Consider the following 20077-nt stretch of genomic DNA (forward strand, 5'->3'; position numbering starts at 1 on the left):
TTACATATTCAAATTACACAATGAAAAACAACTGGGAATTAATTTCAGCACCTGCAGGCAGATGCTAATCTATTAAACACTCAACTAGAAAACAAGTCTTGGTCACACTTACCACTTTGCATTCGCAACACTCTTAATCACCCATAAATTTTAACATCTCAAACCAGTTTAATCTATGTACGCTGGGGCTATCAATGTTAATGCATTGATTTATGCCATTAATTTACAAATATGCATATTAGAACCAGTAGAGATCAGTAGGAAATGGTTTCAGTGGAAGTGGAAAGTGGTATGTTTTCACTTCTGCCACCAGGGAGCAGATGTCAGCTTGTTTTGGAGAGGAATCAATGTTGCCGTGCCACGCTCAGACACAGAATACATAGCGGAAGTTTAGTTCCTCCTGTGCTGGTAGCTCCAGTTACGTTGTTCCCCCACCAGCTGATCCAGGATCATTCATGCTTGAACACAATCATGAACATAATCATTTAAAGTAAAATATGGAAACTGAATCAGAATCAGGGGTCTGACTCTGCTCTGACTCTTTGCTTGCTGGGGAAAGAGCACCCTACACTTAACATTAAAAACTCTTTAAATAAAGATTTAATAATAAAAACAAGACCTTAAAGATTTTAAGACAGAAGGTTGCTTTCAGAGAGCAGTGGTCCCATGCGGAGAGGCAAGTGCTGTTACCTACACAGTTGTTACGGGATAGCACAGTGTGAGGAAGAGATAGATGCTGTTACCGGTTACAGATAGCACAGCGTAAAGGGGGTGGGGCAAATCCTGTTACAGACAGTGGTGTGATGGGAGGGAATGCTGTTACAGACAGTACAATGTAACAGGGACATGAATGCTTTTACAGATATTGCAGGAAAAGTTACAGATGAATTGTGTTATAGTGTGAAACCCTCAAACCTTCGTTCCACCTGTTCCTTTAAATTGTAAGTGGGTAAGGGAAGGAACAAAGAAGAAGGGGAGTTACTGATTGTGGAGGGAGGGAAGGAGGGAGGGAGGGGAAGAGAGAGGAAGTGTGTGTGGGGGGGGGGGGGGGGGAGCAGATGGAATCACTGAGTTAGAAAATGGGGAAGGGGGCAACACTGTGTGTGTTAACCACAGATTAATCCTCAGATGACTCAGGCTGGCGGGAGCCTCCCAAGATGAAGATAGCCAAACGCTGACACGAGTGCAAACCCTGTCTCCTTAGCTAATTCCAGCTCTGCGGGCCGATTACAGGACTGCAGGATTAAGACATTGCAGGGATAAACGGATATACTCACTTACTCACTTTATTTGTCACCTTTTCTCCTGCACCCCTCCATACAGACTGGTGGGGATATGTGTCCTTGGTGTCTGTTTTTTTTTTTTTTGACCCACTGAATGGTGGGCAGAGAATAGGCCTGAGAAGGCTCCTGTGTGCTGCCGGAATCAAACCCCGCCCTGGCTCTTCCGCTGCTTTGGCAGCATCAAAAAAAAACAAAAAGACCAAGCAAAATGGCAAGACGTTTTGGTCTTGCCGCCAGGAAAGCGATGACACTGGTAGGCAAGGGAGTTTTTCGTTATTTCTGTGGCAGTGCAATAGCCACACTGAAATCTCCAGGGAGTGGCTACTTTAAAAATTCTATTCACTTTGAGTTTTACTACCACTTTCTCCTGGCTTCAATCATCATTCATCTTTAACCTTGAGTTACAAATATGCACATCATAATTTTTCTCCATATAAATATTGTTGCTCATTTTGGTTGTCTCATTTTGAACAGACATGCATTTGCACTGGAAGAAGTAACACTTGAATTTAAAAGTCATTCAACGCTCAGGAGAAATCCTCCACAACAGAGGAGTCAGTTACAAGTGGGTCTTGGAGGATAACTTGATCCTTACGGTCAGGAGCAAAGAGTGAATGATGTATACACGCTTGACGAAATTTTCAAACTCCTCCATTCCTCACGACCAACACTGAGCTCAGGCATTGTCACAGTCACAGTCTTTATGGGTAGAAACACTTTTTTGTTGCTCTGTGCCCAAGGCCACACCAAAAATACACACCAAACCTGTTTTTTTCCCCTCACATCTTAGTACTCACACATTCATTTCACATCCTAGCAGTGTGTAAACTGCTGGCCATGTGTTTCTGACCAACCCAGTCATCCCTGATATGAAGACAAGCTACCATTGTCTGTAGATATGCATATCTTTTAAATAAGGTAACTGCATTAATGATATCAGCATTGAGCCAGTTGCAGAAGGATTGCCATATTTCTCACATGCCGTCAGCAGAAGCACTCTTGACCACAGCTCAAAGGCACCTGCAGTTGCCTGCTCCCTCTAGTTCTCAAATTCTTCTCGTGGTTCAGCAGCTGTGCTCGTATAGGATTTAAATGAACGCTAAAAATGCACTGCGTCGCATTGATTTTACTGCTGTAGCACAGTGCATCACAGGGTTAGAGTTCTGACAACTCTACTGGGGCATGGTACAGGTTGACGATGAGGGGGAAAAAAAAGAAAAAGGAAAGGAAAATGGGTTGAGAGGGTTCCTAGGGAGGCTGTTCACGTGGGTTCGTTGGCACGGGACAGGACTAAAAGCATAACTGAGCGGGTGGGACTGCATGGGCCATTCAGTAATTTACAATGGAGAGAGCCTGCAGCACGAGCATAAAACCAGCGTGCACACAAAATCCAAAAAAAAGAAAAAAAAAAAACAGGCTTCTCCTCACTGTCGCTAAGCAACCCCGGCAGCCCGAGATGTAGTTGCCCACAGTCGAATAATGATGCCGTTTTTGGGGCAGAACAGGGAGTGGGACAGGGAATTTCAGACAGCATCCAGCTCTCCACACAACCTCGGCGATGCAGTTCATTTATTTCCCCAGCATGCCCCCCCGCGCTGACATGTCCTTCGAGAGCGATTCTCCTTTGAGACACATCCTTCCCCTTGAGCGTCTGACAATCCGGCCCACCTTCTGCTGTGCTTCGATAAAGAGAGCAACAGTTAGTAACATGGAGAACGGAGTGGCCCGAGGAACAGCAGACACAGTCAGGGCAAAGAGCAGCATGCAGAGGGGACCCTTTGAGCTGGGCATGGTGCATTTCCTGCTCACACCTCAGCACCCCGCCGTAACGTGCGCAGACTGTACACCAGGAATGCAACATTAATGCAGCTGGGTACACAGCAGAATCACAACAGGAACATGACAAGAACGCAACAGGAGCGCGTCAGGGTGGCAGCAGGGACCGCTAAGGGTGAGCTGTCACCGTCCAACACGAGGTTCATCCTTAGGCAGAGCCTGCAGGACTTTTCCCTGGTGACGTGAAACCCCATTGCCTGGATGCAGCGGGGTGAGCAGAAACATTCTGGCACCTTCAGGAGGGCCGTGCTGTGCCATAGGCTGCCTCTTTGTTTATCCTGAGCCCACTATGCAGGGGACCAGCTGGCCTGCCTAATGAAGGATATGCAATGCAAACAACTGAACCCTCTCTGATGGTCCTCTCAGATGTTCCATGTTTTAAAATCTGCAGAGAACAGAGATCGCAAATAAACCTGCAGTAAATGCTCTCAGACCGAAAAAAAAAACTAAGCAAAACAAATACGGCAGGGCAGCTGGTGACCCTCTACACCGCCTGTTTTGAAAGCTGTCTCCCATTAACGGCCATCAATGAGTCCACCTGGGGGACAGCAGCGTGGCACGGGTGCCTTGGTTGCCGTGGACACTGGCGCCTTGCTGACAGGTGGCAGCGACTCCGAAGGATCCCACGACCACGGAGAGCCTGAGCAGACGCCGCCACAGGAACGGCTCTCCTTTTGAGAGTTTTAACAGCTCCCTCCACACCATCAGGACGGGGCATAGAACATGTGCTTACAGTTAGAGTGAATTAAGCTTGTAGCAATTAAGCACGGGGTGGCAAACACAAATGCCAAACCCCAAAAGCAAGGCGCAATCCAACACAAGATACCGCGACAATGCAAGATCACAGTCCTCACAGTCCCAGTAGAAAGTCCGAAATGCAGAGATATCAAAAAAGGACAGAGAACAAAGCCTGAACACAAGGATAAAAAAAAGAGTTCGAAGAGAACAAAATCTTTCCTTCATGTCGATGTCACACAGCATGGCCCTGTCGACAGGGTTCGCATTTAACCCTATCGCATGTGACTTATTGTATGCTATGTAGCACGTGTTACGTTACATGGTTCATTATGTTTTCATTAGCGTTATTAAGCTTCTCATTTTCACTGCTGCATTTGCTATACTTTGTAGCGTTAAATCACTGTTTCCTCAAAGCTAAAGTTAGCTAGAATTTTTCCAATCTAGTGTTCTAATCGCACCGATTTGACCGTACGCGCAAAAGGGCTAATGGGGATGGAGGTGCAAGGGGGTGACCGTGACATCAGCGCAACAGGCAGCTGCAAGTCTGGCTGTAGGACCCTCTGTCTACGGCAGGGCAGCATCCTGGCCCAGCTGCACGGCCAGCCTCTTTCTGTGCACTGCAGTCCGGCCTCGATAAAGCCTACCCCAGTTGTGTATACCTGGGCCAGCCTGCTCATGACATACAGGTTGTCATCCCTCCACTCAGCCGTTCCCGTGAGGTAAGGACTAAAAAAAGGAGGGAGACGACTGGATGAGAGCATAATTCACTATTTGGGGCAGCAGTGTGTGTAATTCTCATACTCTCTGTACGCCCTCATGTGTACACATCAGCTCTGACTCAACACACGTCGCATGCAATATCCGACAGGGGGATTTCAGGGTGGCAGCGTGGCGCATTGAGAGGATAATATGTAAAACGTGAGGTAAAGTGTGGTAAAGTCACAGCAGATAAGGGACGCGAGTCACGAGACACGCACACACAACCAGAGATGCCACAAGGCTCAGCGGTGAGCCTATGGTCCCTGTGCTTCTGCAGCAAGTGCACTGTCTTAACTGCTGACATACAGAACTGGCCTACAACACCCCCCCCGCCCCCCCCGCTGGCTGCGACTTGTGGCCTGCTTCCTTTTCAGAACTCTGAAAGTGGGTTACCCTGCCGACTGCCGCTCCTCCCTGTCCTGTCTGTGGGAGGAAACGGCAGGCTGTGTGGAGTGGTGGTTATCGAACACCTCTCCTTAGCTAAGAGGTTACAGATCCGATTCCCTAGCGGGGCACCGCTGTTATACCTTTTGAGTGAGGCACTTCAGCTTAATTCCTTCAGTAAATACCACAGTGGACAATGCAAATTGGACAGTGGACAGTGCAAATTCATACCCTCAACAAGTCCAATAAGTAAATATTTAAAATTAATAATGTAATGGCTCTTATGCTATCTCAAGTGTTATACTCCATGGGTAAATTAATTGCATTATTCTATACGCAATAAACAAAATGGGTAAAGGAGTTCATCCAATATAAAAAATTATATTTTTAACATGTTAAGATATGCAACATATCTTGCTTAAAAGCATTATTTCCACATCCATACACAAGTTTATGTAGGTTGTACAATGTTTGTACAATTCTATAATCCATGTGTATCTATGATGTGCATCTATGAAAATGGCAGAAATCGGTTTATTTTCTAATCTATTTCTAATGTTAGCTTCGACAACATGCTGCCCTTTCAGTACCCTCCACCCATAAAAGGTTCCATTGGAGCATCAGCTGTTTGTCCTTCAATGTTTCCCAAATAATTAAACGGTATTTAATAATTAAACAGCACTAGGCTATGCCGAATAAGATACATGCACAAGTATAAGTATAGTACATAAAGCTTTATACTTACATAGAAACAAAGACAAAAGTAGAATAGTAGACGTATGCTTCAACTTCAGTTGTTTGTCTGAAACTGTCTGGTGGTAGTGAGGCAGTGGTCCAGATTGTTTGTTTGCTGAAAGCCGAGCAGCATTTATTCATAGTCTGAGGGGACCATAGTCCATAGTCACAGGGGCTTGGTAGGAGAGCAGGGGACATTTAAAATGAGCTGTGTTCAGCTAAGGAAATCTGGCTTCAGTCTCTCCACCTACAAGCAGTCTCTTGCAATAAGCAGCCTCCCGCCTCACTGAGGACCTATAACTGGGCCTGAGCCTTGGCCCTGTAGCTCTTCTAACTGGCCCAACACCTCCTCCACTTGGCCCCACACCTCAGCCTCCACCAGGCCCCATGCCTCGCGGAGGCCCCTGGAGCGCCGCCTCCGCCTCCACCCCTCCCTCCACCCGAGCCGCACCCTGGCCCCCGCGGTGCCTTCCAGCCGCTGCATGGCCACGGTCCCCGCGGAAACGTTTGGGGCATCGCCTGTCCCCCTCTCCCTCAGTCGCCTTGCCCTGGGCCACAAGGGGTACCCACGGGCGTCACCGCCCCCTCTCTCCAATAGGTTGTCACCCATCGGTCTCCTTACATGCCCCTGTAAACCAGAGAGACCACATGTGGTTATCAGCATTACTGTGGAGATTAGCATTAGCATCCTACCTGAGAACAAGGAGCTCAGCTTGTTTAAGTTGGTCTTTGCACAGGAGTAACAATAAAAGCACCTATCCAATGCTCTGCCCAGCTTCTAACTAGTTCTAACACTCCTTTAACTCTCAGTATTGACTTTCACTCCTCAAAGATCATACAGCTATTAGTATCATGCAATATGTCTCTGGTGCTGCATTAATTATCAGTATCGATCCTTTCTACACATTTTCATTATGACACTCCCTGTAGGTTACTGCATACATTGTCTTGAGGAGTGTGACATCTGACACCTATAGCTAGACCGTTTGCTGTTAATGTATAAAGAATAGAGAACAAAGTACTCAACTATGACATTACCAATCACTCTCATGATTGATAATACTTAGGCTGTGTCCTCTCAGCAAAATGACTATGATGTGAATAAGTAGTGCCTTCTTCTAAATGGATGCAACGATTTGAATTAGGAGGCTAGCTGTCCATTGTGAGAGCAACTGTTGCCCATGAGCCCATTTATGAGTGACTAACCACAGAATAAAAGCAAGCATCAGTTTCTCATATGCTACTGCTGGCCATCTTATGTGCCAGCCATCTCTGTCCTCCAGTCCACGTCCCCCAAACTCACTGAATATAATAATACAAGAAATTAATAAGACTACCAAACTGTTCAGTTAGCTACAGCCTGAAACAAACTTTTCTAAATAACCTCTAAAATGTTATATCCGTGTTTCGCATGACCGTCCATATTTGCATTTCCACCAGCTGGAGCTCTTACCTTTAAGATGAGATGGTCTTGTTACTGATCATGATTACACCGATAAATTGTACCCAGGGAGTCTATACCTGGTAATGCGCTGTCTAAAAACACTACACAGACGCTTTGAAAGGGACCAGAAGGTACTTCACGAATTACTCGTTTCAATGAAATCACAAAGTATAACTGTGACATCACAGAGCCCCTGGAACAATTACTGTAGTCAGAGTCTATTGTGAACTGCACACACACAAAAACAAGAGTCCACGATTTTAGCTCATGAGTCTGTTTTAATGTTGTGCTTATTTGCTATTTTAAAGATAATATTTTTGCAGTACAGCGAGCTACCTGCCGTCTTCTCTCACCAGGTTCTTGAATATGGTCATTTTATGTATCGATAACATTTTTTCATTGCAAATAATGTAAATCTACGTGTATTTGCCAACAGGCGGTCTGTTGGGTAGCTGAGTTACGTTTACAATTTTTATTTTGATCACAATGCTGTCCGATTTTCATGTATTTTTCCCCCACGCTTCAACGAGATTTGCTCGTACCAGTTTCTATTTTTTTTTTTCGATTCAAAATCTTTTTGTTAGCATGGCGTGTAGAGTACATGTAGGTTGCAAAAGCAACAACCAAGAAAGTAGGTAACGTGAAATGAGTTACATAAAAACGCGAAACAATGTCATCATAATAATTATAATTATAATAACAGTAATAAGTCATAACAGTACGACTAGCTACTAAGTGCATTGCTGAAGTGATCGCTTCAGTTGTGAAACGAAACGTCAATTATAATCGACAACAGCAGGTAAAGACTTAGCATGCATGTATGTATTCATTTATCATCGACTAAATGGATAATTTGGGGTAAACCCGCCAAATAACAGAGAATGAAGAAAGCAAACAGCATTGTAGCACAAATTTCAATGCTCTTACGAACTTAAACGGCACCCAAATCGATATAGCGCTTGATATTACCTCTCACACCCGATAGTCCATGCTGAATGCAGGGAACCTTCACAGGAACTGCTAACGGTCTAGCAAGACGGAGTGAGACAACGGCATTTTACTTTTATAACGTACATCATACTGGAAAAAAACACTATGTAAATCTGATTTATAAAACATTTTTAAAAATAAAGAATTAATCTTTTTGTGCATCAAAAATCTCTCATCTGTTTCAACGTAAGCCTTGAAATACAAACTCTGCCCCCCCACACCCCCCCTCAGCGTTCATGGTGGTACAGCCTGACTTGTAAAGCGGCGCTATCTCTCTCGGTTCGTATTGAGAGACAGGATAGATTCTGTGTGGAGCTCTCCTGTCACATCCAGCAAGGATATGTTCGAAGCCGTGAATCCTTGAGGTTTCCTTCTGCGTTACAAGGAGACAATGTGTGCCCTAGATAAGCCGGCTCATTAGTCAGGAATTTTGGTTCAGAGACACAAATTCTGTTACATGTGGACTAGTTTTGACAAAAGGCGACGGTGGAAAAGAACGGAACGGGCAGCAGAAGTGGGGGTTTGACAGGTGCCGTTGTTCAGCTTGGCTTGGGGAGATGCCTCCTGTCCAAAAAACTATGTCCGATCTTCGATCCCGGGTGGAAGGTAGGCAACTACAAATCTAGATGATTCTACATCAGCATGCTTAGTGACAATGGACTTCCTGGAAAGCTCTTCGTCCGCTGAAACTTCATTGTCTTATATTGAAGAACATTGTTAAACATGCCTTTTTGTCCTGCTCCGGGCCCCCCCCCTGCTCTACCTACCTGACTGAACTCATCAGTGGCATTTTTGATTAGCTGAGCACACCTGATTTAATCAAGAGCATGTTAATCACACTAATCAGGTGTGTTTGGAGCAAGGATAGATAGAAGATATGCAGGACAGGGGGCCTCCAGGAGTAAGTCTGAGAAACACTGATCTAGGCAGTAGTGAGTTGCATGCTACAGCAGCGAGAAAGCCACAGCATTACCCCCTACCCACATGTCATAGAATAGATGTTTGGTCATACTGTGGTCTGTCCTTGATAGTCAGCGAGCTAATGCTCGACAGGAGAAATTTAGAGGGAAAAGTTTGATGTAGCCTAATTGCCAGTTATGTTGGACCGCCGTGAAGCTTGAGCCATCTAAACAGACATGCAATCGACCTAATGATGTTTTTCAGTTTGCTTGCTCGGTAGTTAAGATAGCTACAGTGTAGCTGATTATATGCTGAGAAAAATAGCCATCATTAGTTATTGATAAGATATATTGCGTGTGATTTCTCGTTCCAAAGTAGAGCCTCGTGACCGCCAATAAAAGGAAGTTCTAACTGTGGCAAAGTGGAATTCAGTCTGAGTGCTGTTGCTTTAAGTTGGAGCACGTCTCTTAATAATGGCAATAAGTTCTGACATAATATTTTATTATATTAAGTGACTGTCAGAACTGAAAAATACTTTCCGAAATACATTAATCAAAGTTATGGAAAAGCGCAATGGACCCCCTCCCCCCTTCCCCCTTGCAGTCGGTTTTGTTTGTTTAAAGCCGTCCTAAATGTATGTCCTGGTAACTAGTAGATACATTTTGTTGTGTTCGGGGGCTGGGTGGAGACGAACGACAACCCTTCAGGTCAAGTTCGGAGAGGCGGGCGGCTGTCCGCAGTATTGCTGTATCTGTCATAATGAGCTAGCTTCCGTTGTGAGGATTTTGAAATTCAGCAATTGCATATTGCCCTAAATTGTCCTGGATCATCTCCGAGCCCTTACACTTAACGTTTGGAGAAACAGCATTATAGAAATAGAAGTATAACATTATTCGTATGTTGGGTAGCAATGGAGAACAATTTGATTATTGAGCAGTTAATTGTGTGAGTTGGCAAATGCATTGCCGAAATTACCCCGCATACTCTGTAGCTGTCGTTTTGGAAAGGAGTGCTCTTATTTCTGTGTGAAATGGCTAAATATTATATTGTCAGTGACGTTGAAACGCATATCTTTTCAATTTCCCCACACGGATTGACATTTTCCCAGTAAGTGATACTTTAATTTGTAGTGTAAGGCTGGGGTACGTTGTGCAGTCATGGCTTGGTTTTTGTGTGTCGTCTAGCGTGCAACACATACTGAAAGTTAACATGTTAGCGCCTGTTAACACGGAGAAAGGTCAGGTGGATCGAATGAGCTCAGGACATAATAGTCCAAGTCTAGTACAGCGCGAATGAATTATGACTGAAAAGGCTAGCTGTGTCAGCACGGACTGTAACACGTTAGTGTTTGTCGATGGCGTTGCTGGCTCATATTGTTGTATTTTCCCTCCATAACTGGAGATACGGTTGTCAGAGTGAAATTACTGAGACGCACTGATAATAAGGACTGAGCTCCGAGTATAGAACCGTGCTCCGGGCAATTTGCAGGCTGATTGATCCGTATTGACCATGCAGGGCAGCCGTTGCGTTTGCGCTCTAAAAACGCTGGGGTCCAAGTCTCACATTTAGGCTTTATCAGATTGTTTCAACGGCACCCATACAACAAACGAATATTAGACATGTACAGCTGTCCCTAAAACGTCTGAATATTGTAGGTATGTCTACTGTCAATGTTGGGAACGGTTTTGCCACCTGAACCCCCAACTGGCATGTCTGTTCTGGCAGAGACGCGTTCATACTTCGACGGGCTCAGAATGTAGGAAGAAAATACGATTAACATTTCCTGCACAAAGCCGTTCATTACGTTATTGGCATCAATGCATACAATCAATGAGGGCATGAGGGGAAGGTTTCATATCAATATCCAATTAAAAAACTGCAGAGGACATGGACCTTGAGAAATTGATCCTCCCTGTGGAGGCCTACACTGCGACCTGGTGCACTTTATTTACATTATTACACTCTGAAGACAGTGAATCACAGAGTTTATGTATCATCCATTTTTTCGGTTGCACTGTCATGCTCAAGGGTACAACACTGACGCCCTGCCAAAGCCTTGAACATGCGGAGTGCAAGCACATATGACCTTTGTTAAACGGGTAGAGAAGCAATGTGCTTTGCTGCGGCAGAGCCAGGGGTGAGTTATGTTGCAAAGTGAAGAACATACATGAGGGGAATGTGTGCGAGTTCTCCTCGCAGCTGAAACTAGGCACTAGTAAGGAGATTTGGAAGAATCGCAGGTTGTCACGTTACGCAAGAATGAAACGCGACAAGTCAAAGCATTTAACCTTAATAGGTCATCGGAGTCCTGATTTTGAGAGTGCAGCTCATAACGACGGTTTATAGTAAGTCTGTAGGTGCTGACACTCTCGCACACATACACATACATGCACAAAAACACTAGAATTACCACTGAACTCTTCCCTCTCCCTCAGCGTGCAAAGCTTTGTTTTTTTTTTATCTTGCTGTGGAAGAGTTGTGTGCAAAGCCCCTACCTCCCTAACACCCGCATAAAGTATCCTGTTCCTCAGTGCCAGCACTTCTGAAGCTGCTGGGATCGATCGAGTCTGAGCCGAAGGAGCCTGTGACCTTTGCAGTCTCTCACGTCGGCCCGATCTGTCTGAAACGGCCGCTGGTGCATCACGCCGTTGGGAGGGACGCTTTGCAATAGGCATTCTACATCCCTGCCGCTCACTACAAAAGATTTTCTGACTCGTGAGAAATGGAATTTTAGCCTGTCGTTGCAGTTGGCGTTTGTTGTCGTTTTTGCACACCTGAGACACAGCAAGGTGTACGCTGAGATTATAAGGGATATTACCGAAGGACTAAGTAGGAGCTAAGACTGTACTGTGTGTTGTGGGCTCACCTGTCATCTCCCAGGCCTGTGTGCCTCTTGCTTTGGTAACAAAGCTCAAAGTCAGTAGACTGGATAGGTGTTGTCAAAACAACCTTATCTCTAAAACCGTGTAGCCATGACTAGCTGCGGTCACCGGGGCTCAGGCTGGTTTTGTTTCGGTTGGCAAGGGGAGCTCCTTTCCAAGGCCTTGTAGAGTGAGGATTCCTAGACTGCTTACACAGTTCATTGACCATTGCTGAGGGAGTTTGTACTCGTCTGCACTCTAGGTGCAGCTGATAGTTTTGTCCCTTTTTGGTTCCTGCACCCATCTAAGTTCACACTGCAGCTGGATCGCAGTCATTGCGACCGCCGGGTTGCAGCCCTTGACTTAGTTCTGGCAGCCCCCTGTGGGCGTATGACTGTCTCCCACTGCAGGTTGTAGGGATGTCCCCTGTGGGGAGAACTAAGAAAGGCTTTAGGTTTGTCATGTTGCGCCTCTGCCAAGAAACCAAGGGACAGTTTCTCACCTGTGGGGAAAATGGCAGCTTCCATCAGTTGACAGATTGGTAGTAGAATTGTCCCATTGGCGTGAAGTGTTGAATATTTTCGCCTGACTTCCTTTGGAAATCATCACTCTAGACTGGTCAGATTCTTAGTTTTTTCTGTTAAATCTGTTAAATCTTAAAGCAAAGGTTACTGAAATCTTCACTTAACCCGCTGTCAGCCAAATTACTGAACAGTGTTAGAAAGAGAACCGCAGGGTCTTTTGTGTGCGCTTGGCTGAGCAGCAGAGACACAGCAGGCTGGTGATCAGTAAAGGGCTTGTTTGTGTCTCTCCATGATCGCGCTTGCAGTAAAGCGGCAGCTGTCCTCGGGAGCCACAGAGATGTGGGGCTCGGCAATGGGAAGTGGTGCATTCATTAAACGAACAGGTGCCACTGCCACTACTGCTGCTTCGATTATTTTTCCCTTGTATTCTTTCTCTCCCTCCACGCGGCTTTTCTCTTTCTCTCACCATTTCACATTCTCATTCTCCCCTTCCCTCCTCCTCCCTCTCACTCCTCATCTCCCGCCCTCCGTCTCTCTCTCTTTGTTACCCTCTCTCTCTCCTTCTCACCCGCAAATTGAATTTACACAAGGGGAGGGATTATAAATGACATCCGTGTCCCCTGTGGCACAATGAAGAAATAACTGCAGTGTGTATTTTCCTCTCTGATTCCAGATCACAGAGGAGGCCTGGAGACTGTATGCAATGTTGATGTTGCTATGTTGGAGTTCTGTCAGTGAGCAGCGCTTTGGCTAGCTGGGATTTTGCCCTTCCGTATTTTCTTCTTGTAACCTGTTTTTCCATGTTATTCATGTACTGGATCATGTACCTTTTATAAGAGTATAGTAGCACCTGAATTTCAAACCTGTGACCCTCTGCTCATAACTGCCCTAAAACCTGCTTCACACCACCATAACCTCACTGAACACTGTCCCTCCAGTTATGGGAAATACATTTAGCAAGCTGTTGTTCACCCTAAAAGATATCTGTATGAATCAGTGGGAATTCCCGTTTTCTGCTGTCAGTTTTGATTCAAACTGAGCTGTACCATCCAGACAGGGTTACACACATGCATAAAATGTTAGAACCAAATATATGCAATACATTTAACATTCTGCCAGTTTTAAGTGTAAGGTTACCTCCTGCCGCCCTTTTCTCAGTTTCAAATCTGTCTCTCTCTGTTCTTCCCCCTAAAATGTGTCTCCCTCTCTCCCGCTCTCTTGCTGTGTGTGTGATCTTTCCCTGCAGTTCTCTTATCTATACCTTCTTCTCTTCTTTTGCTCCCTTTTCCTCTTGCCCTCATTCTGTCTCTTTTAAATTCAGATTAGCAGGACGGGAATTATGCACTCTTATGAAAATATTTTAGGATCTGAACACACAAGATGTCATAACCTCCCTTCCCCCACACCCAACAAACCTTGATCAGTAATGGACAATACTGATTTATTATGTCTACTCTCTTCTGCCTTCCTCCACCTCCCTCCTTCAGGCTGTGAACTGAGGTAGTTTTAAAATAAAAAAAATAAAAAAAATGTTACGAAAAGAGCAGAACCAAGAATCCAGTAAAGGTGCTCAAAATATCCATCGACAGTTCAAAAGGGGATGCAGTTGACTTATGAGAAAGAAAGCCTTAACCGATTTTGTTTCCCCTGTCTGATGGAAGGATCGGACGCATTCACCACCCCTAGTTCCACAGAAAAGAGCCTTGAGACTCTTTGGCCTCATGTCCTGTGGGTGTGTCCTCTGTCCTGGGGGGGTGTGCCGTGTCCCTCTGGGACTTTTTTTGCTTTCACAATGGAAAAGGTCTCCGTGTTGAGTGTTGGGTCTGTGCTGTTTACTTCCATCTGTCAGCAGGGCTGTCACATGTATCAGTGTACTGCCTGAGGTGCCTTACTGAGCATTTATTTTTGGTAACTACATAGAACTGCCTATCTATTACTGCTAGACATATTCGACTTTAGCATCTGGTAACCACATAGAACTACTCAATTTTTGCCTCTGTTACGGTGTGGATTTTGACAAGCATAACTACAAGTAGACAGGGAGCAGTCGTGGCAGGAATTGGGTTTTTAAACAGTTGGTTGCCTGGTTTAATCTTGTGCGTGTTGGTGCTATTATTTTTACGCGGCAGTTTGCTAAGTGCGTAATATGCAACACGCATGTCATATAATTATGCTGCAATGTTTTAGAATCCCCCGCCAGCAAATTTCTTGAACAGTTCTCCGCAACATCCTGAACCACCTCACACCTTTCCCTCTCTGTGTTATCACTTTAATAATCTCATTATGCGGTATATTGAGTTGAATGCGCAGGGCTTCAGCTGAGTGAGGGGCCGTATCGCCGCCTCTCTCATGGGTTTTCCTGTTCAACTCCTTTTGGCTTCATTAGGCCTCTGTACAGGAGCAGGCCAGGCGGCCATTTGGAGGGGATTTCCAGTATGAAATGCACACCAGCCTACGCTGTGCCCAGTGCAGAATGTGAGGTATACAGCCTGTGTGTGCTTTCGTAGGCTTTAGCAAGGTGCCTTGTCTCTGACCTGCCAGGTGAGACAAGTCAGGACAAGGTCACAGAGGAAGAGGGGCCTTCTCGTTTGTCTTCAAGCGAAAGTGTTTGATCTCATGGCAAAGCACAGTGCACACACAGACAAGCGCATGCATACTCTTGACTGCAGGTGATTAGTTGTTACATGTGCCAGTGCAGCATGTAACTCACCTGAACGGGTATCTAAACAGAGAATTATATCTGAATTATATCTATATTTTATATAATATATATATATATAATATATATATATATATATATATATATATATATATATATACACACACAAATACATATATTATCTGTATAATTATATGAAATAGCACTTTTTCTGCCAAGGCTAGATATTCTAAGGCCTCATAGCACAAGGTATGTGTTGTTTTCACGTTTGCATAAAGGACTTTGTATAATGGTTTCAGTATGCAGACTTTTCTAACACATTCGGTAACATGTGCAAAACTAAATCATTACATCTAGCATGATAGCAATAACATTTTTTTTAATTTCGTAGATTAGCATAATTTGTCTTAATGGAAGCGCTCTTCGGGTGAAATTCGCTGGCGTTGTTTTGGCGGGGATCTCCTTTGTGCTTCTTGTGTAATGGCAAATATTTGCCGAAAAGGCTGACCCGCATGACTGATTCATGAAGGTTTAATATTTTATGTGTAATGCATGTTGGATCAGTGGGCCGTGCGGCTCTGAGGGGAGCTGCGTGTTAGCTCTTTCTGTGACCATGGAGACAGCGGTGACTGACGCAACAGCGAGAGTTGCTCCGTGTACAAAAGAAACCCGGGTAAAGTGTCCGGTTGGACGCACCATCGGTTTATAAATCGGGGGAAGTTGGGGGGGCCAACGGATTTGGATGTGTGATTGGTGCAACAGACTATTCACTTTTCCTGGGGTTCACTTTCAAAGACATTTTTTTTCCAATTCAGAAAGAAATCCTAGTTTCTAGTAGATATACATGTGAGCGTGATAGCTGTAAGGTCATTCTCTACACTGGCTGTTTTCAGTTCATTCATTTTGTCATTTGGCAGATGCTGTTTTCCAGAGCGACTTACACAGTGCAGGTAATGGCATGGCATGAAAAGTTGCACAGAGAGTACTAACCGTGAACAAGCATCAGTGCTAAGAAGAAGCTGAGTGCAGTGGTCTGGTTGCTTTAACAGTTTAAACTGTGTTGAGGATGCAAGCATTCAAAATAGCCCAGCTAGCTAATCCTATATATTTATGTAGTAATTTATGATTATATTAGAATCCATCATTACTCGAAGCTGTAGTTGTGCCACCATGTCCATTCTGAAAGTTTGACCCCTGACACCCAGGTCACAATGCACAGACAGGCAGACGTGTGGGACTGGCCTGCGACAACTGCCCTCTCCTTGGTAATGTTAGAAAGCCAAAGCCATTTTTCCAGTGCAGACAGTGAGGCATTTTTTCAGTGAGCTAGGAGTCTAACAGAGCAGGATCTCATTCTAGTTCATGCACCAAAGCATTGGGATTGGCCCTTGAAACAACTGCTGGAGCAACTCATAGGCTCTCCGTGGGCTTCTTTGGCGATGGCAACGGTGGCTTGGCAGAACCGAAGATCAGAATCGGAATCATCTGGGGCATGTTTCGCAGAGAGGTGCACAGGTAGATTAGCACTGCGTGCCAACCTTTTCTAGACAGGATTTTGATCTGTGGTGGAAGAGCTATGGTTGTTTACCCACAATGCAGTCCATAGCCCAGGTTAAAATCTTCAGCTACCTGAGTAATGGGCACCAGATTCATCTGTGGAGTTACTCTGAATGTGAAGTACGATCAGCAGACGCCAGAGAAATGGGAAAAGAAATCAAAGCGTTTCTGTGGTGTCTTCCCATAATGCTCTGCCTGAAGAACTCCGGGAAACAATTGGCAGCACGGAGCAGTTGGTGGCACAATAGGTGGGCTGTGGTATTCACACTGTCTATTTCTGCCACTGCTCCTTTATTTAAAGATCCCCTTGTGCACTGTGGCCCCTCCCCCATCCTCAAGGAGTCCCCTCTGCTATGCACGGAAAGGCCATCCACTCGGGCAGACCTCCTGCTATATCAATCCCATGAGGTCGTGACCCTTGGCCTGGGATAGCCCAGCTTCCTGTCCTTTTTGGGGGTAGTGGGGGGTAGTGGGGGGTGGGGGGGGGGGTGTTACCTTCTTAGCCCTGCTGCTGGTTACGTGGTTTAAAATTGAAGTGGTGGTGGAGATGGTGGTGGGATGTTCAAAAGGGGACACTAATTCTAACCTGACCCTTTCACTACTCTGTGATCAGAGGTCAGGGGGTCAAAAGTCATTCAGGGGTCAGTTTCTGCAAAAAGCTCCGGTCTCCATGTGTCCATTAGGGACGAGCTGTCCGATTAATTGTGCAATTGGACGTGGCTCAGTGGAGCTAATATTCAAACAATAAGAGACCTGCCTTTTCCCCCAGGCACTGTGTGAATTTTCAGTTCTTTCTCCGGAGATAACGATCCACTGCAAAGAGATCAGCGTTCACTCAAACTTTCAGGGGGAAAATTAATAACATCAGTGACTCATCTGTGATTTCATGGCTAGTTTTGCATGAATATTGATAAGAAATAATTGTCTTTTTCAGCTCAGTTGGAGAATCAGATATTCGGTCTCATCCCTATAGTATGCGGTAGCTCGGTGCTCATTGGATGGGGCAGTGCTTCTCAAAGTGATTTTTTCCTGTTTGTACAGAATTTGTAATCGGGGAAATGGTAGTGGAATGCATCATAACACATTACAGTTAAGCTAACTCTTAACCACACCAACAATGGCATTCATTCATCCCTCTGATGCACCATTTTGTAAATTCCCACTTGAGGAGATTCCAGTCAGAGAGGGAATATTTTGGAAATTCTGTCCCCTTTTTACCAGAATTATCTGTTAAATTTGTAGGGATTGGTCATACAGTCAAACAGTGTAAGTCACTTAAGTCACCGTTTTAAGACTAAAACAAAAAAAGATTTAATTTTATTGTTTCGTGTTGAAGTGCAGTCAGTTTAGATCAGGGACCTTGGCCTGAAGCTCTGCCCTTTGGTAGCCTCAAAGTGGATGGAAGCAAGATATATGTTTATGTTTTGTATACTTTTTGTCACTGGGAACACTTTAACAATGGTCTGTCAGCATTTGCATGGCGTGGCTGTTTCTATGGGTATGGGATGTTTGTGGCGGTCAGCCTTGTGTGATGGCCTTGCTGCTGTTACCACTGGACCTTGTTGTGATAGTGGTGCTCATACAGAAACAATCCTTTACCCTTTACCCTCTGCACCATAAACATCCATAAACATCTTTACGCTCTTTCCTGTCACCCTGTTGCAAAAAGGTGAAATAAAAGTTGAGTATCAACATAAAATGGGGCATAAACTCCCCATCACTGATATGACATAGACTTTGGCCGTTGTAAATTGCCTCTCTGAGCTATTTATGGTTGAACAGGTAGCAGAAAAGCCTAAATGAATCACATGGACAAACAGAGCCACACTTCATTGTCCCCTTGATAACTTTCACTTTCTTTTTCTCAAGCCCCGAATCAATCTTGAATCTCCTCTGCTCCTGCAGTGGTTCAAAGGTTAAACTGTGTGTTTAACTTGAACACACCGCAAAAACGGTCATGTTTTAGAGCTCTGGTTGCATTTGATCAGCAGTCAGCATCAGTCAGCAGTCCATCACCCATCCTGCCTCACTGTATTGGTGAGACTGCAGAGTCACAGAGCAATTTTTATTCTGGGAGAGGACACACAGAATAAGACCCCACCCCCAAACGCCTATAGCTCTGGCCTCGAACAGTGGAATACAGAGAAGTGGCATTGTCTATGTCAGGTCCCCCCCCCCCAAAACGTTTGTCTGCCAGCTGACACAACCAATTACCCTGACATGTGGCCCATTTCCAAACTCATTACATCACCCTGCACTGTCTAACCCCCCCCCATCCACCTCCGGCAATGGTATGGGTCCCACCATTACGTCCGAACATCGCCAGTCAGGGCAAATGGAGCACCGCTCGTTGTCACGGCCACCACTGGCCCCTTCACCCCATTGGTCCGACCCCTCCTCTGAGGTGAACACGGGTGAAAAAAATGAGAAAACCATGGAGGTGGTAACATGACTGAACCTCCGGGCAGCTGGGGGGTCAAAGCTACCGGTGGGGGGTGGGGGGGGTGGGGTGGTTTCCTGCCAATCGAACCTCGTGCCTGTTGACCTCCTCACAACGGGACTCCAGAGAGGAAGGCGTGGCATGGTGGGTGTTTTCCCTGCCACTAAAAGCTTCTATGGGCCTGCAGGGGACAGAGCTGTCACTGTCCGCTGCCCCTCAGCTGACACACAACTCCCTTGGCTTGGTTCCGTGTCCGTGATGGAGGACTGGACGTGGTGACACACAATAGCAACGAGGCTTTTTCTTTACTCACGGGGGCCGCTGAAAAAATCAATTTTATGGTTTCAGCTTTTTTTTTTTGTTTTTTATGCACTCCCTCTGTGTCTCTCTGTGATCAATATAAAACAGTCAAAACAGGTCTGCCATGTCATGACTTAAAACTTTTGGGAACATAGTTTCACTCTGTAAATCAGCTCTTTCTGTGCTGTGCAGTAGTAGAAGTATTTCAAATTACAGTAGAAAGAGGGCATTACTGAAGAGGGCATATTACTGAAAAAGCCTCTCTTTGTCTGCGTAATGAATGAGTGAATGTTGAGAGAGTCACTATTTTGCTCCTAAAAGCGGTGAGCGGTTTTTGTTGTCGTGTTCTAAAATGTGGCCATCTGTCCGCAGGTGTACTGCAAGCGATCTCTTTCCCCTCAGTAAATGGACACGGCTGTGTGGTTTGTGCTGTGTGCGGTGTAATGCGTTTGGCTCTGTGCTGGCCTGCTTCTTCGCCTTGTGCTGGTTATTTTGCCTGGCTGGCTGAAGGCTTCTTTAGAAGGCTGCTCTTTGTAACGTGGGCATGCCTGTCGCGTGTTGTGGCGGGGTCGTGTAACACTTCCTGTTCTAAAATTGTCGCTTCGGAAGAGACCCGCGGAAAATAAACCGGGGGGGTGGGGGAGGGGCAGGGTATGCCGGTGCAGGT

The 20077-nt window shown here is 45.4% G+C and overlaps 1 protein-coding gene across 7 annotated transcripts in view; it reads left to right on the top strand.

The window, feature by feature from the left end:
* The first annotated feature begins 8472 nt into the window (after window positions 1-8472).
* LOC118793072 (probable phospholipid-transporting ATPase IA) overlaps window positions 8473-20077 on the top strand; it is a 112116-nt gene continuing 100511 nt past the window's right edge. For all 7 annotated transcript variants that reach the window (XM_036551038.1, XM_036551041.1, XM_036551043.1 and 4 more), the window contains exon 1: window positions 8473-8775. In XM_036551038.1, coding sequence (XP_036406931.1) covers window positions 8727-8775 — 49 coding nt within the window. In that variant the 5' untranslated portion in view covers window positions 8473-8726. The remainder of the gene's footprint in view (window positions 8776-20077) is intronic.

This window comes from Megalops cyprinoides, chromosome 18 (genome assembly GCF_013368585.1).
Source record: "Megalops cyprinoides isolate fMegCyp1 chromosome 18, fMegCyp1.pri, whole genome shotgun sequence".
Lineage (NCBI taxonomy): Eukaryota > Metazoa > Chordata > Actinopteri > Elopiformes > Megalopidae > Megalops > Megalops cyprinoides.